General features: G+C 49.0%; 1 protein-coding gene across 7 annotated transcripts in view; it reads right to left on the bottom strand.

Moving 5' to 3' along the window:
- Positions 1-266: 266 nt before the first annotated feature.
- FBLN7 (fibulin 7) overlaps positions 267-15,385 on the bottom strand; it is a 57,680-nt gene continuing 42,561 nt past the window's right edge. For 5 of the 7 annotated variants that reach the window (XM_086328342.1, XM_086328343.1, XM_086328339.1 and 2 more), the window contains 5 exons: positions 9,754-9,879; positions 6,433-6,570; positions 5,329-5,466; positions 3,496-3,634; positions 267-1,303 (listed from right to left, as the gene is read on the bottom strand). In XM_086328342.1, the coding sequence (XP_086184468.1) occupies positions 931-1,303; positions 3,496-3,634; positions 5,329-5,466; positions 6,433-6,570; positions 9,754-9,879 (914 nt within the window). In that variant the 3' untranslated portion in view covers positions 267-930. The remainder of the gene's footprint in view (positions 1,304-3,495; positions 3,635-5,328; positions 5,467-6,432; positions 6,571-9,753; positions 9,880-15,385) is intronic. The other 2 variants (XM_086328340.1, XM_086328341.1) reach the window with 1 other exon arrangement.

Here is a 15,385-nt window from a genome sequence, read left to right as displayed (position 1 = left end):
GGCAGATTTTTTCCCAGCTGGGCAACTGGGGAAGCCGGGACCCAACGGTGACGCGAGCGTTTTCGTAAACTCTCCGTGGGCAGATGTTGCCTTACCAGGCTCCCACACAGCCAAGCCAAGTTCCTATTGACAGAGCAATCCTACATCACCTCTGTGTTCCCTTTCTCATTTGTTTATCTCAGTTTATTCCAGCCTAGATGGGAGAGGACTGGGTACCCCCTCCTGGGAAGAACTGGGCTAGCTCACGGTCAGGGAGAGGCCAGATGGACAGGGACGAGCAACAGACTTTATTTTTTCAGTTATAATACCAGGTTATGTTTTGAGATATGGTTTCTCAAAAGGGAATTCATTCAGGCAGAATCTGCACATAAACTCTGGCTCCTTGGTCCGGAAGAATCTGCGTGGGGGTCCAGCCCTGCCGTGGCTCTCTGGTGAGAAGGCCAGCCGCGTGATACAAAGGGGAGTGCAGACAGAAGAACGGGCCAAGTCGTGGCAGGAACCTGCCCCCCACGCCACAAGCACGGGGCATGATTCACCCTCAGTGTGCCCGGAACCTCTGCAATAACAATACAGACGCTGGGCCACCATCTCAGACACAGACCACAAGCTCCTCCCTCCCCAGCTGGTTCAAACTCGTAATGCTACTCGTGCAGCATTTTGACAAGCTGCCCGTTCCCCTGTTAAAAAGAAACAAAGATCTGAGAAAGTGCATCATCTAATGGGAGGCCGTAAAGCAGAAGAACATACGACGGCAATAGTTTGGGCTGTGGGTTTGCACTTCAGCACCATGGGATGGCGTGCGGCACTGTCCTGAGAGCCACAGGGACAGGTAGGCGGAGACAGATGTCTGCTGCGGCCCACGCCCGCAGCTACGTCTCTGCGGAAGAGAAACGAGCCCAGGCTGCTGCACCCAGTGACCCCAGGACCCCCTCAGAAATCATAAGGGGACACAAAGATGGTGACCTTGGACACGTGGCTGGCCTGGAAAGACCGGTCCAGGTATTCAGACATGTCGACGTCTACCTCCAGCGTCTGAGGCCCCTCCAAGGTCTGGACCAGAATCAGCTCCCCAGTCTGGCGGTCTGAGCGCTGCATCACGAAGTGGCCACGGCTGTTCCCACCCACGATCCCGAAGCGCAGGCTGTTGGGCCCCGGCCGACCGGGGGCTGAGGCTGTGGCCATGCGGAAGAGTGTGATGGGCGTCTTCAGGTTGGAGGGCAGAGACAGGTAGTGGAAGGAGATTGTCTTGGGCATGTGGCGGCAGGGCCTGCTGTCCATGGGGCAGGGGTTCCGCTCACACTGGCTGGAACAGAGAGGCAAAACGTAGGGGACGCTCAGCCTTGGGGAAAGTCAGCAGGGGCTGCTCTGACCAGGCTGGTCTGTCCCACCTGCCTTCCTAAAGAGGCTCTGGAATGACTCCTCCAGCCATGTGTTCTTTGACACGGGCACTCCAGAACCACAGGCCAGGGAGCGTGGCTGGTGTCAGGCCAGGAAAAGGTGCTTCCCTGACCCATCTGTCCATGTACGTCTGGGTGTGCGTGTATGTTTATATATGCTATTACTACCATTTACATACTATGCTATTACTACTATAATATGCTATTACTACTGTTTCGGACTCTCTGCAACCCTCTGTACTATAGCCCACCAGGCTCCTCTGTCCATGGAATTCTCCAGGCCAGAACTGGAGTGGGTTGTCATTCCCTTCTCCAGGGGATCTTCCCAACCCAGGGATCAAACCCAGATCTCCTGCATTGCAGGTGGATTCTTTACCATCTGAGCCACCAGGGAAGCCCTTTTTCTTTCACTGTTTCTGTAGAAAAATAAAGCCGGGAAAGATTCAATAATGATGGTGCTAGCATTCAAACCAGGTGCCCCTTCTAGCGTACTGAGACCCCAGCAGTTAGCTGCTGACATCCTAAATTGTGGTTCTGCACATGTGGTGAACTTACTAAACACCCAGTGTTCGTTCTTTCTTTTTGACAGTGTCTCATGGCTTAAGGTGGAGAAGGCAATGGCACCCCACTCCAGTACTCTTGCCTGGAAAATCCCATGGACGGAGGAGCCTGGTGGGCTGCAGTCCAAGGGGTCGCTAAGAGTCGGATACGACTGAGCGACTTCACTTTCACTTTTCACTTTCATGCATTAGAGAAGGAAATGGCAACCCACTTCAGTGTTCTTGCCTGGACAATCCCAGGGACGGGGGAACCTGGTGGGCTGCTGTCTGTGGGGTCGCACAGAGTCGGACACGACTGAAGTGACTTAGCAGCAGCAGCAGCATGGCTTAAGGGATCTTAGCTCTCCAACCAGGGCCTGAACCCGGGCCACAGCGGGGAAAGCATTGAGTCCACACTGCTGGGCCTACAGGGAATCCCCCAGTGTTCATTCATCCCCCAGTCTGCCTTCCTTAGGTATGTGGAGTCAACCTCCTGTGAAAGTGCTTTGATAGTTTTTTATTTTTTTCTTCACCTCATTCAACACAAGCGTGAGTGCTAAGTTGATTCAGTTGTGTCTGACTCTTTGCGACCCCAGGGACTGTGGCCTGCTGGGCTCCTCTGTCCATGGAATTCTCCAGGCAAGAATACTGGAGTGGGTTGCCATGCCCTGCTCCAGGGGATCTTCCTGACCCAGGGATCAAACCCACGTCTCTGAAGTCTCCTGCACTGGCAGGCGGGTTCTTTACCACTAGCGCCATCCAACACAAGAGACAGAGGCAATTTAGCGATTCTGGTGACTCAGATCATCCCCGTTACGGAGGTCAAGCAGACTTCTGGCTGTTCATCAGGGATGCCTGCCGAGGCCTGACATACCGGCCCCTCCGTCCCTTCAAGGTGTGACACTGCAGGAAGACCCTGGTGTCTTCACTCTCAGTGAATAACTGCCACCAGCTTTCTGGCTGCTTCTAACCTTCTGTGGCCCCCACAGCCATTCAAGGGGCTGCTTCACTGTGTCAGTGCATTCTAAAGACAATGCCAAGGCTCTTGTGATCTCTATCTCTCAGAGGAAATATGTGTCGTTTGTGATAGTTGTAGTTATTCTCCTTAAAAGCCTGTCTTCACCTTTTGAAGAGAAAAAAAAGTCTGTGAGGGGCTGAGGTTACTAGAAATCAAAACTCCTAGTAGCAGCAGAAAAGAAGAGCGATATAATGCAAAGTGTACAGGTACCCTGTGAACACAGGAAGTGATCCTCTTCCGAATCTGTCCCGTACATACCTCCTGGCAGCCTCACCACTGCCCTCTTCCCCCCAGTGGCCTCCCTGTCCTCAGGGGAGCGCTCAGGAACATCATTCCTACTACCCAGGGCAGCAGCACATTCAATGCAAACCCTAAAAGGAAAGAGACGGAAGCTCCAAGAAGCCAGACACAGCGCTGTGCGTTTCAACAGAAATACTTGTACCTTCCCCCGAGAACATCTAGGAAGAATGCAGCCCACCCCTGGGGAGGCCTGGGTGAAGGGTGAATGCGCTCAGCTGACGGTGGCCCTAGTCATACTCACAACGGAGATGTCTTCACATAGCTCACGTTGCTGCTGCCCTCAGGGCACTCGGGGCTGACGCACTGGAAGCCTCCGCCCGTGTTGATGCACACGGTCCCCCGGGGGCACACTGGCTGTGCGCTCACACATTCATCAACATCTGAAATACCAGGTGAGGGCAGGGTGCCGGTAAATGGAACTTGGGATGAACATATGCACAATACTCTATATACAACAGACAACTAGTAAGAGCCTACTGTGCAGCACAGGGAGCTCTACTCAATACTTGGTCATGATCCATATGGGAAAAGAATCTAAAAAAGAGCTTCTCTTCCATCACCAAGTCGTGTCTCTTTGTGACCCAAAGGACTGCAGCACGCCAGGCTTCCCTGTTCTTCACTATCTCCCTGAGTTTGCTCAAAGTCATGTCCATTGAGTTGGTGATGCCATCCAACCATCTCATCCTCTGTCACCCCCTTCTCCTGCCCTCAGTCTTTCCCAGCTTCACGGTCTTTTCCAACAAGTCAGTTCTTCGCATCAGGTGCCCAAAGTATTGGAGCTCCAGCTTCAGCATCAGTCCTTCCAATGAATATTCAGGGTTCGTTTCCTTTAGGATGGACTGATTTGATCTTCTTGCAGTCCAAGGGACTCTCAAGTGTCTTCTCTAACACCACAGTTGGAAAACGTCAATTCTTTGGCACTCAGCCTTCTTTATGGTCCTACTCTCACATCTGTACATGACAACTGGAAAAACCATAGCTTTGACTATCTGAACCTTTGTCTGCAAAGTGATGTCTCTGTTTTTTAATATAGTGTCTAGGTTTGTCATAGCTTTTCTTCCAAGAAGCAAGCATCTTTTAATTTCATGGCTGCGGTCACCATCCGCAGTGATTTTGGAGCCCTAGAAAATAATTCTGCCATTGTTTCCCCTTTTCTCCTTCTATTTATTTGCCATGAAGTGATGCAACAGGAGGCTGTGATCCTAGTTTTTTGGATGTTGAGTTTATACGTGTATGTGTAACTAAATCACTTTGCTGTACAGTAGACACACAACATTGTAAAGCAACTAAACTCCAATAAAAATTAAAATCCATGGAGGTAAAAAAAAGAAGAAATAGTGGGCACCCATTGAGGAAGATCTCCTGCCACCCGTCCATCACTGATGGGCCCACATGAATGGCACCAGCAGGCACTGCAAAAGGTGCTGCACACGCAGTGAACTTTCCAAAATGCCCAACGCTGATTCTGATAACTGGAAGCCCTGTCGCTCCTAACTATTAAAATCCAGGTCTGATGGCAGTCCTGGGGAGCTCCCCTCCCCAGGACCCCGTCCTCCCCCTCCGGACGTGACAGGTTACAGAGGTGCTGGAGGGCACGAACGAGTGCCACTGGTCACAACGCTTCTCTCGACCTGCCTCCCCCTCAGTCGGCGAGACCTGGGGTCTGCCCTCCGTGGCTAATATCATGCCCTTTATATGTCCTCTGTTCTTTGCATATTCTATGAGCTCCTGGCCTGGAGGCCAGGCTTCTTTTCAAATCCCACACAATCCTACAGGGGCCTTTGTGAATCCTCGTAGGATAGAAGGAAAGGTGGATAGATGATGGATAGATGGACGGATGATGGATGGACGGATGATGGGAGGATGATGGCTATCTGGATGCCTTCTTTCTCTAGTCCCAGGTTACCCACTCCTCTGAGCCCAGCCATGGGGCCCCACTAGGACGTCACTGGGCAGCTCCCTGTTCGCTTGGATTCCATGTCAGTTGGTAGAGGAGCCCTCTGCCCTCCTCTCCTCCCCCAGTAGTTCAGAGCCACAGTCTGGGGCCACCTTCCTTTGCCGCAGCCTCACTCACCCTCACAACTCTTCCCGTCAGCCAGAGTCCGGTATCCACTGGGGCAGACACAGCGGTAGGAGCCGGGGGTGTTCACGCAGGCGTGCATGCAGAGCTGGGGGCGCCCCTCCTGTCCATAGAGCTCGCATTCGTTCACATCTGGGGACAGAAGTGCCCAGTATGACTCCAGGAGCCACCAGTGGGCGGCCACCAGCCATGACCCAGGATGGCTGCTGTGTCACCATCGGTGGCAGCTGTGGCTAACGGGCGGGGTCGCAGTGGCTGCCAAGGCCGGTCCCCTGCAGAGGACTCAGAAGAGAAGCAGGAGTACTCCCAAGCCAAGGACCTGGAGGCCCGAAGGGAGGAGGTGAGGGAGCTGATACGGGCGGGGACCCTGGGCCTCTCCCCTAAGGCTGATGACTACCTGGGCAGACCTTGCGAGGCTGCCAAGTCCAACCTGGCAAGTACCTTGCTCCCTAGGGAGCAAAGCGTGGGGCGGCGGACCCAGACTTCCGCCCTGGTTCCCCGCCCCGCCTTAATCCTTCTCATCTTTGGGAACGCGTGTAAGATGGTTTCTGTGGCTGTAAAATGAGGCCGTTAGCAACAACTATGCAATTCTTAGGTTGGAACCGCTGGTTTGAGTCGTTTTCAGATGGAAGTCTGATAATCCAGGAAGAGGTTTGCAAAAGTGGGCCAGTCAGTAAGACTAAGCAGAGAGGGGCCCAGAGAATGAGCCCAAGCCCCTGCACAGCTCTGCGGACAGGGATGGGGTATGGTGAGGGGCTGTCATTCTAGCTCCGCCCTGCCACCTGCCCTGCAATCCTAGCCGGGAGGGAGGGGCACTTCTACACAAGTGCGCATGACTAAGGGTAGACCCGGGACCCCTGGATGTTTTCTTAGAACGGCTCCCGACGTCTCCGCGCTAGCTGTGTCCTAGCAACCATCAGATCCACACCTACTTACCTAAGCAGCAAGGTGCGGGGCTTTCTGAGACCACGCCCAGGAAGCCACCCGCCCACTGGCACCTACACCTGGGCGCGGGCGCACCCCCCGGGAGGGCTGCAGGTAGGAGCCCCTCTCCCCACGACCTCCGCGTCCCCTCCCCCCGATGGAACCCGCGCCTACCCTGGCAGACGCTATCGGCGGCGGCGCCGCTCAGGTGGAATCCGGCTTCGCAGCTGCAGTGCTGCGTCCGCTCCACCTGCGCGCATCGCGGCGCCCGGCTGAAGGCGGCGTCCCCTGCCTCGCTGCCCTCGGGGGCGGCTGCGGGGAGAAGACATCCTCAGGGCCGGGCCTGGCGCACCTGGGCCTGACCTTGGGGGAGTCCCGAGATCGGGGCGCGGCCCCTTCTCAGAGCTTACTCTGGAGTAGGGAGAGGAAAGACACGGAATTAACCGAAACTCAGCCGGTGATCCAGCGCCCACCCCAAACGGGCGGAAGACAAGGGGACGCGCCCGAAAAGAACGATGCGCGAAAAGCAGGCGACACAACTGCACCCAGAGGACCACAGTGAGGTGAGATCCGCGTTTCACTTTCAAAGGCTCAAAGCACCAGGACCCTAGCAGTGATCACTGGAGTTTAAAACTATGGAGTTTATCGAAATAAGGCAGCCACATGGATGGACCTAGAGATTGTCTTTCTGAGTGAAATCAAAGACAGATATCATATGATATCACTTATTTGTGGTATCTAAAACCAATGGTACAAATGAACCTATTTACAAAACAGAAATAGAGTCACAGCTGTAGAAAACAAACTTATGCTTACCAAGGGGTAAGGACGGGAGGGATAAGTTGGGAGACTGGGATTGACTATACACCCCACACTACTATATATAGTAGTGTATATGTGTGTATATATACATATATATGTTTCCCTGGTGGCTCAGTGGTAAAGAATCCACCTGCCAATGCAAGAGATGTGGGTTCAATCCCAGGGTCAGGAAAATCCCCTGGAGAAGGAAATGGTAACCCACTCCAGTATTCTCACCTGGAGAATTCCATAGACAGAGGAGCCTGGCGGGCTACAGTCCATGGGGTCACAGAGTCAGACACCACTGAGCAAACATGTCAATCCATATAATATATATATTTTAGAAAAGAATCTAAAAAAGAGTGGATATATGTATAGGTATAACTGATTCACTTTGCTGTATAGCAGAAACTAAATCAACTATACCCCCAATGAAAATTAATTTTAAAATACTTTAAAAAAAAATCTATGGAGAGACTTCCCTGGGAGTCCAGTGGTTAAGACTCTGTACTTCCCATGCAGAGGGTGCAGGTTCGAAACCACACTGCATGGCATGGCTAAAAAGTAAAAATTAAAAAAAAAAAATCTACATAGCTTAAAACACTACATTTTTTTCTGGGTTCTTTTTTTGTATTTTTAAAATATTTTCCTAAAGTATCGAAGGTTTTTGTTTGTTTCAACCAAGAATATAAATCAATGTTCTAATCAGTAAATTTTTTAAAAAGTGTTAATTTTTGAAAGCTTTCAAAGGATTTCGGACTCTCCATGGTTAGAGGGATTGGTGGTAAATGTTATCTGATGCACAAGAGGACACTTAGTCATCCCACTCGAGTCATCAAATTCATCCAGACAGAGAACAGAATGATTGCTGGGGAGATGGGAAGAAGTTGTTTCATGGGCACAGAGTTTCAATTTTGCAAGGTGAAAAAAGTTCTAGAGGTGGGTGTTGGTGATTGGTAGTTAATGCCTCTGAACCACACACTTAAAACGGTAAATCTTGTTATGTATATTTTACAATGTGAACAAAAATGGTGAATGTGTTTTGTTTTGTTTTTTAAAGTAATCAAAGAGAGGCTCCCCTTGGGAGCCAGAAAGACAGGGGCAGAGCTGATGAGAAGGAAAGCTGTAGGCTGGGGGACCAGGTGACCAAAAAGCCAGGGGTGTGCCGGGCTGTTGTTCACATTGTTCATGGGGATCCTGTAAGGCCATAAACTAGCTTCAGATGCGCCTGCTCATTCCCTCCTTCCACTTCCTTGCAGAGATTCCTGTCATGGGGATAATTTCTACATTAACTGTGCCCCAGACCTGAGGATCCAGGAGCCTGAGGATCTGTGCCCTGGAGCCTGAAGTTTCCAATAGTGGACGCCTAGACAGGTGGGGCTTAGATCCAGTGTCCAGGATCAACACAGTTGGGTAGCTATTTCTTTTTCTTTCCTAGTACTAAGTAGGAGGAGGAGTGGGGCTGTTTCCACGCAGGGCAACTCCAGGGGACAGGCACTGTCAGGGGACCTCAGGCTCTCCCTGAGAAAGTACCCAGAAGGGTGACTCAGCTGAACGGAATCAAGACACATTAAGCAGCAAATCTCTGGGGACAAAACTTAAACTGGACCTTGAGCTGGCTCCAATGGATAGATATCAAGTACTGACAAAGCTTGTTCTCTGCTAACCACCAATTCCTTCCCCTATACTGAGATTCCACTCAGAAGACAACCACACAGACACCCCAGGCTTTTCTGGCAAAGGAACAGGACATCTTTAGGGTTTGACTTTCTTATATGAGAAATGTTGGCTCAGGGAATCCCCTGGTGGTCCAGTGGTTAGGACTCAGCTTTCACTGCCGAGGGCATGGGTTCAATTCAATCTTTGGTCGGGGAAGTAAGATCCTACAAGCTACACATGGGGGAACCCAAAAACAAAAAGATGGTTGCAGCATAGCATGGCACCCCCAGCCCCCATCTCCCATAGACTCCTTGTCATCGGATTTTCTTGGCACCTGCAAAACCAGCCACCATGTGGCACCTAGACCTCTGGCTGAAGAAATGCTGGGGCTCAAATGTGGATCATAACCTCATCACCAGTTGAACATCTAGCTTACCCAGCTCTGAAAATACTATATCAGTAACTATGAATTTTGCATGGCACATTTGCAGAAGAAGCTGTTCTGCTCATGTGCAGAGGAAAGTCAGCCACATGAAGGTGGCAGCAAGGAAGCTTCTCAGGCCAAGTTCCAAATCTGCAGGGTTTTAGGGTGGGACTCAGTCCTTCCACTTGCATCTTTCCGTGTGTGTGTGTGTGTGTGTGTGTGTGTGTGTGTGTGTACTCAGTCATGTCTGACTCTTTGCAACACCATGGACTGTGGCCCACCAGGCTCTTCTGTCCATGGAATTCTCCAGGCGAGAACACTGGAGTGGGTTGCCATTTCCTACTCCAGGGGCTCTTCCCAACGCAGGGATTGAACCCACTTCTCCTGCATTGGCGGGTAGATTCTTTACCACTGAGCCACCTGGGAAGGACCAAAACTCTGGTTCCACAAGAGCACTAAGCGCCATCCCAAATACCCATCTCAGGGAACCAGAGGGATCTATGATGTAAACCAGAGAGAACATCCCACTGGTCTGCCTTTGGTGACCCGTGGCTAGGGTCCTCCCTTCTCGATAACAGGCTGTCCTCCCCGGCCCCATAGCTGCTACATACCAGTCTGGGCCTGATGCTGACAGCGGCTCCCAGTCCTTCCAGGAGGACAAATGCATTTGTACTGGTTGACACCTTCCACACATGTGCCACCATTCTGACAAGGCTGACTGGAGCATTCACTGATATCTAGGAAAACAAATAAATTTCAAATATAGGCATGAGTTCTCATTCCAAAACAAAACACAAAGGTGGGGTCACTTTCTTTTCATGACAGGATGACTCCAGCTTGTAACCACTCCCCACCCCACTCTGTCCTTACCTCGCCCCCTTCCAGCAACAGCCAGAGCTGGGAGGGAGCCAGTGGGCTGAGATGTAGCCCACCATGCATGCAACAAGCCACTGACCCTGGCACACACTGTGCCCACCTGGAGCTCTGCCTGCAAGAGTTGCCCATCTTTCAGCCCAGTTCCACCCAGAGGTGCCATTTTCTAATTTGCAGTGTAGACACTGCAGCTGGGCAGAAGGAACCAACGTTGTCCTGGGCCCGCACTGCCTTCAAGTAGTTTACTGCCTCAACTCTGCCCCTATCAGCCAGTGCCCAGGTAGAACCCTCTTTGAACAGGAACTCAATTCAAGGGGTTATAAGAGGGAGAGACGGCCCATAAGAGTGGTCAGAGATGGAGAACAATAACTCTTTCCAAATTCCCACCCTGTGTAGGGAGGAGTTAACCATGACCCTTAATTTTTCCTTTTCCTGAAAAGGAAAACGTTCCTTGTTTATACACAAAACAGTCCTGTGAAAAATGTATGAAAGTGAAAGTGAAACTCACTCGGTCATGTCCAGCTCTTTGCTATCCCAAGGACTATATAGTCCATGGCATTCTCCAGGCCAGAACACTGGCGTGGGTAACTTCCCTTCTCCAGGGGATCTTCCCAACCCAGGGATCAAACCCAGGTCTCCTGCATTGCAGGTGGATTCTTTACCAGCTGAGCCACAAGAGAAGCCCAAGAATATTGGAGTGGGTAGCCTATCCCTTCTCCAGCAGATCTTCCCGACCCAGGAAAAGAACTGGGGTCTCCCACCTTGCAGGCGGATTCTTTACCAACTGAGCTATCGGACAGATATATTAAACATGTTCAACGATTTAATAGGTTTAGTGAATTCCCTGGCAGTCCAGTGGTTAAGATTCTATGCTTTCACTGCTGAGGGTCCAGGTTCAATTCCTGATTAGGAAACTAAGATCCTGCAAGCCACATGGAGCAGTCATGAAATAAAATAAATATGTAATAGGTTTAATTGGCTTTAATAGATTTTTCTCTGTGTGGTAGATTATGGATAATTTTTCTTTGTTTACTGACAATTATTTTATTTGTTGTTGTTCAGTCGATAAGTCATTTCCAACTCTTTGAGACCCCATGGACTGCAGAATGCCAAGCTTCCCTGTCGTTCACTATCTCCCAGAGTTTGCTCAGACTCATGTCCTTGGAGTCAGTGATGCCATCCAACCATCTCATTCTCTGTCACCCCCTTCTCCTCCTTTCCCAGCATCAGGGTCTTTTCCAATGAGTCAGCTCTTCCCACCAGGTTGCCAAGGCTTTGGAGCTTCAGCATCAGTCCTTCCAATGAATATTCAGGGTTGGTTTCCTTAGGATTGACTGGTTTGAGCTCCTCGCTGTCCAAGGGACTCTCAAGAGTCTTCTCAAGAGTCTTTTGAACCACAGTTCAAAAGCACTTTTTTAACAATCTTCCATTTTTTCCACAGTGAACATTTCTAAATTTTCTAATGAGGAGACGATGATTTTAAACCCTCAGGCCACATCTGCTTGCTATGAGTTCCTTAAGCCCAGATTCAGGGCACAGGCCATTTCCACCAAGAGGAGCGATTTGTCAGTTCACTGACCTGACCACAGCATCTTGGGAAAGAAATTGGAAGCACTTCCTTGTTGGCCTCAGAGCATCCTTTCCTGCTGTGTCTATCAGGAGGCAGAAAAAGGTGCTTTGCTCCTGATGAGAACAGCAGCCTTCCTGTGGGTGGGTTGGCAGGGACTCTGGCTTCCCTCAGCCTCCTTGTAATTGGGAAGTTATGCAGACAATTACATGGATTCTGTTCATTGCGAAAGGACCCAGACCATCCGAAATGCTGCTTCTCCCTGGGGAAGGAGCCATTCCAATTTCTCCGTAAACTTGGCCTGGGGAGGGAACCTCAGGTTCCTGCCCCCCGCCCACTCCCCGCCAACCCCTCCGATACGGTCTCTCTGCCAATGACGGGTTTTCAGGAATGTGTCTGAAACAACACAAATGCACCAGAGCATGGAATTCCTGTTCCTGCCATCTTGCTCCCCAGCATAGTCTGAAAGTCGGCCGGCTGGTCACTAGGCTGAGAGCCAAAGAGTATGAACCTGAGAATCTTTCAGTCTGGCTCTGCAGGGTGGTGGGGACCAGCATCAGTGTGGGTCCCCCGCAGGGCACTGAGCCTGGCTGTCCTTGGCTGGTGTGGGTGAGGATAGGGTAGGGTGGGATGGAGTTGTTGACGTGATAGAGAAATGAAGAGATGCCACATGACCCTGTGTGCTAGCACCTGTCTGGATCTTGTTACCCAGGATTTTCACTTCTTAGACGGGCTCCATTCAGACTCTCATTTCTTATCTTGATACACTGTCAGGCATTCCATGGCCCAGTGCTGGCACACTCTCTGTGTCCTGATTTAAGTACAGCTGTCATTACATTCAAGTCTGTCCAAGCTGTGGCATTTAGTTGAGTGCATGGCGACTTCAGAACTGTAAAGAGGACCGACCTAAGTAGACATTTCTCTGAAGAAGACACAGATGGCCTACAGGAAAGTGAAAAGACGCTTGACATCACTAGTTATTAGAGAAACGCAAATTAAAACTACAGTGAGATACCACCTCACACAGGTCAGAATGGCTGTCATCAAGAAGTCTACAAACAGCCAGTGCTGGAGAGGGTGTGGAGAAAAGGGAACCCTCCTACACTGCTGGTAGGAATGTAAGCTGGTACAGCCACTATGGAGACCAGTACGGAGGCTCTTCAAAAAACTAAAAATAGAACTACCATATGATCCAACAAACCCACTCCTGAGCATATATCCAGAAAAGATGGAAACTCTAAATCAAAAAGATCCATACACTCCAGTGTTCATAGTGGCACTACAGCCTCCATCAACAGACGAATGGATAAAGAAGATGTGGAGCATGCATACAGTGGAATATTATTCAACTATAAAGAAGGATGAAATGGGGCCAATTGCAGCAACGTGGATGGACCCAGAGATCATCATGCTAAATGGAGTCAGACAGAGAAAAACACCATATGGTGTCACTTACATGTGGAACCTAACAAAATAATACGGATCAGCTCATTTACAAAACAGACACGGGCTCACAGACATAGAAAACAAAATTATGGTTACTAAAGGGGAAAGGAGGGATAAATTAGGAGCATGGGATTAACAGACATTAGTTAGTATATAGGGCTTCCCTGGTGGCTCAGACGGTAAAGAATCAGCCTGCAGTGCAGGAGACCTGGGTTCAATCCCTGGGTCAGGAAGATTCCCTGGAGAATGAAATGGCAACCCACTTCAGGATTCTTGCCTGGAGAATCCCATGGACAGAGGAGCCTGGAAGGCTGCAGTCCAGTTAGTGCATATAAAATAGATAAACAACAAGGTCCTATGGTACAGCACAGGGAACGCTACTCAATATCTTATTATAACGTATAACAGAAAAGAATCTGAAAACTTTCAGATTCCAAAGTACTTTGCTGCACACCTGAAACTAAAACAATATTATAAACCAACTACCCTTCAATTTATAAAAGGAGGACACTACCAGAGGCTGTGGAGAGGCTGGCAAGCCAAAAGCATGGATTATGATTCTCTTTTAATCTGTTTACTGAGCACTTGCTATTTTCCCAGAACTGAGCTAAATGTTCCACACGCATGATCTGATTTTTTCTTTTTTCTTTTTGTCTCCTGTGTTTTGTCATCTTGCTTCAAATTTTCCATTTCTTTAATCACCTAATTTCTAAGGCTTTCTGATTTTTACTTATGTTGTCCTTTCATCGTTTTTATATTTTTAAAACTTCTTTCCACTTGTCCGGAAGTACTAGGTCATGGTTTTCATCTTTTGTATGGGCATGTCTTTCTGGGATTTCTTCATTGACTGTAGAGAGTTTGCTTTGTTTTCTTATAATAATTTGGACAGGATTTGGCAAGAGTCCTTTTCTGTTACTCATATTTAGGGGAAATAAGTTTGCCCATATAGCTTTTCTAACTTTCTGACTATTCATTGGAAGGACTGATGCTGAAGCTGAAGCTCCAATATTTTGGCCACCTGATGCGAAGAACCAACTTATTGGGAAAGACTCTGATGCTGGAAAAACATTGAAGGCAGGAGAAGAACGGGAAGACAGAGGATGAGATGGTTGGATGGCATCACTGACTCAATGGACATGAGTTTGAGCAAACTCAGGGAGATAGTAAAGGACAAGGAAGCCTGGTGTGCTGCAGTCCATGGGGTTGCAGAGCTGGATATGACTTAGCAACTGAACAACAAGAACTTCCTGACAGCCTCTCCCTTTAGTTGTTTTTTAAGGCAGCTCATGCCTTCTCTGCTCCATTCTGTCCTCTCCTCTCTCACTTTTACCTGGACTATCTCTTTCATTTGCACCAACTTTCCTTGTTGGACTTAATTGGATTCTCCATCCATTAGAGAATGGACCTTTAAAGGTCTTGAGAAGTTTGAGAGATCCTTGGGGCCAGACTTTTCGAGCCACTGAAACTTCCTGTTGCAAAGATAAACCCCACATCCGAGACAACCAATCCAGAAATGCCGGTACTGATCCATGTCCCTGTACAATTCTTGGATTTTCATGAAAAAGAAAAAACATTCTTTGGTCAGCCTTATGATAGCAATAACAGTTAAAACAGGAGATGTGAAAGAATATATTTAAGATATTCAAGAAAAGAAAATCTGAGACAGGTGTTTTATGTCCAACTGAACAGTCATTGTTGGTAATGCTGTGTAAGTTTTGAAAGTGTAAGAACTCAGGAACTGCCCTGTGAGTTCCTCTTGAGAAGTCTTCTGGACAGAGGTCAGGGTGAGGAGGGCGGTGATGCTCACCAAGGCTCAGCATCACAAAAGGAGAGATGGACCACAGGGGCTTCCTGGCAGAAGTGTGTACTTCCATGCTGCGCAAACGATAGAAACATCTCATCGGAATCCAGTCAAGCCTCTGGAGTAAGCTACCAGTTTATAAGAAATACATAGACCAAAAACTTATAAACTTCCAGTCATAAGTACTAGGCATGTAATGTACAATATGAAGATTATGGTTAACACTGCTATGTAGTATATTTGAAAGCTGTTAAGGGACTAAATCCCAAGAAAAAAAAAAAACCTATTTTTTTTTTAATATTTGTATGAGATGATGGACATTAACTGAACTTACTGTGGTCATCTTTTCACAGTATATGAAAGTCAAGTCATTATGCTGTACACCTTAAACTTACACAGTGCTATATGTCATTTTATTTCAGTGAAATTGGACCCCAAAAAAGAGAAATGCAGATCATGTTAAATAACCCCACAGGGATGCAGTGAGCAAAATCAAGGTTGTGGGAGGCTTCCCTGGTGGTCCAGTGGTTAAGAATCCACCCATCAACGCAGGGCA

Source organism: Bos grunniens, chromosome 11 (assembly GCF_055505025.1).
Source record: "Bos grunniens cultivar Pamir isolate PY7600 chromosome 11, Bosgru_T2T1.0, whole genome shotgun sequence".
NCBI classification, from domain to species: Eukaryota; Metazoa; Chordata; class Mammalia; order Artiodactyla; family Bovidae; genus Bos; species Bos grunniens.
This window is presented reverse-complemented; position numbering and strand designations above follow the sequence as displayed.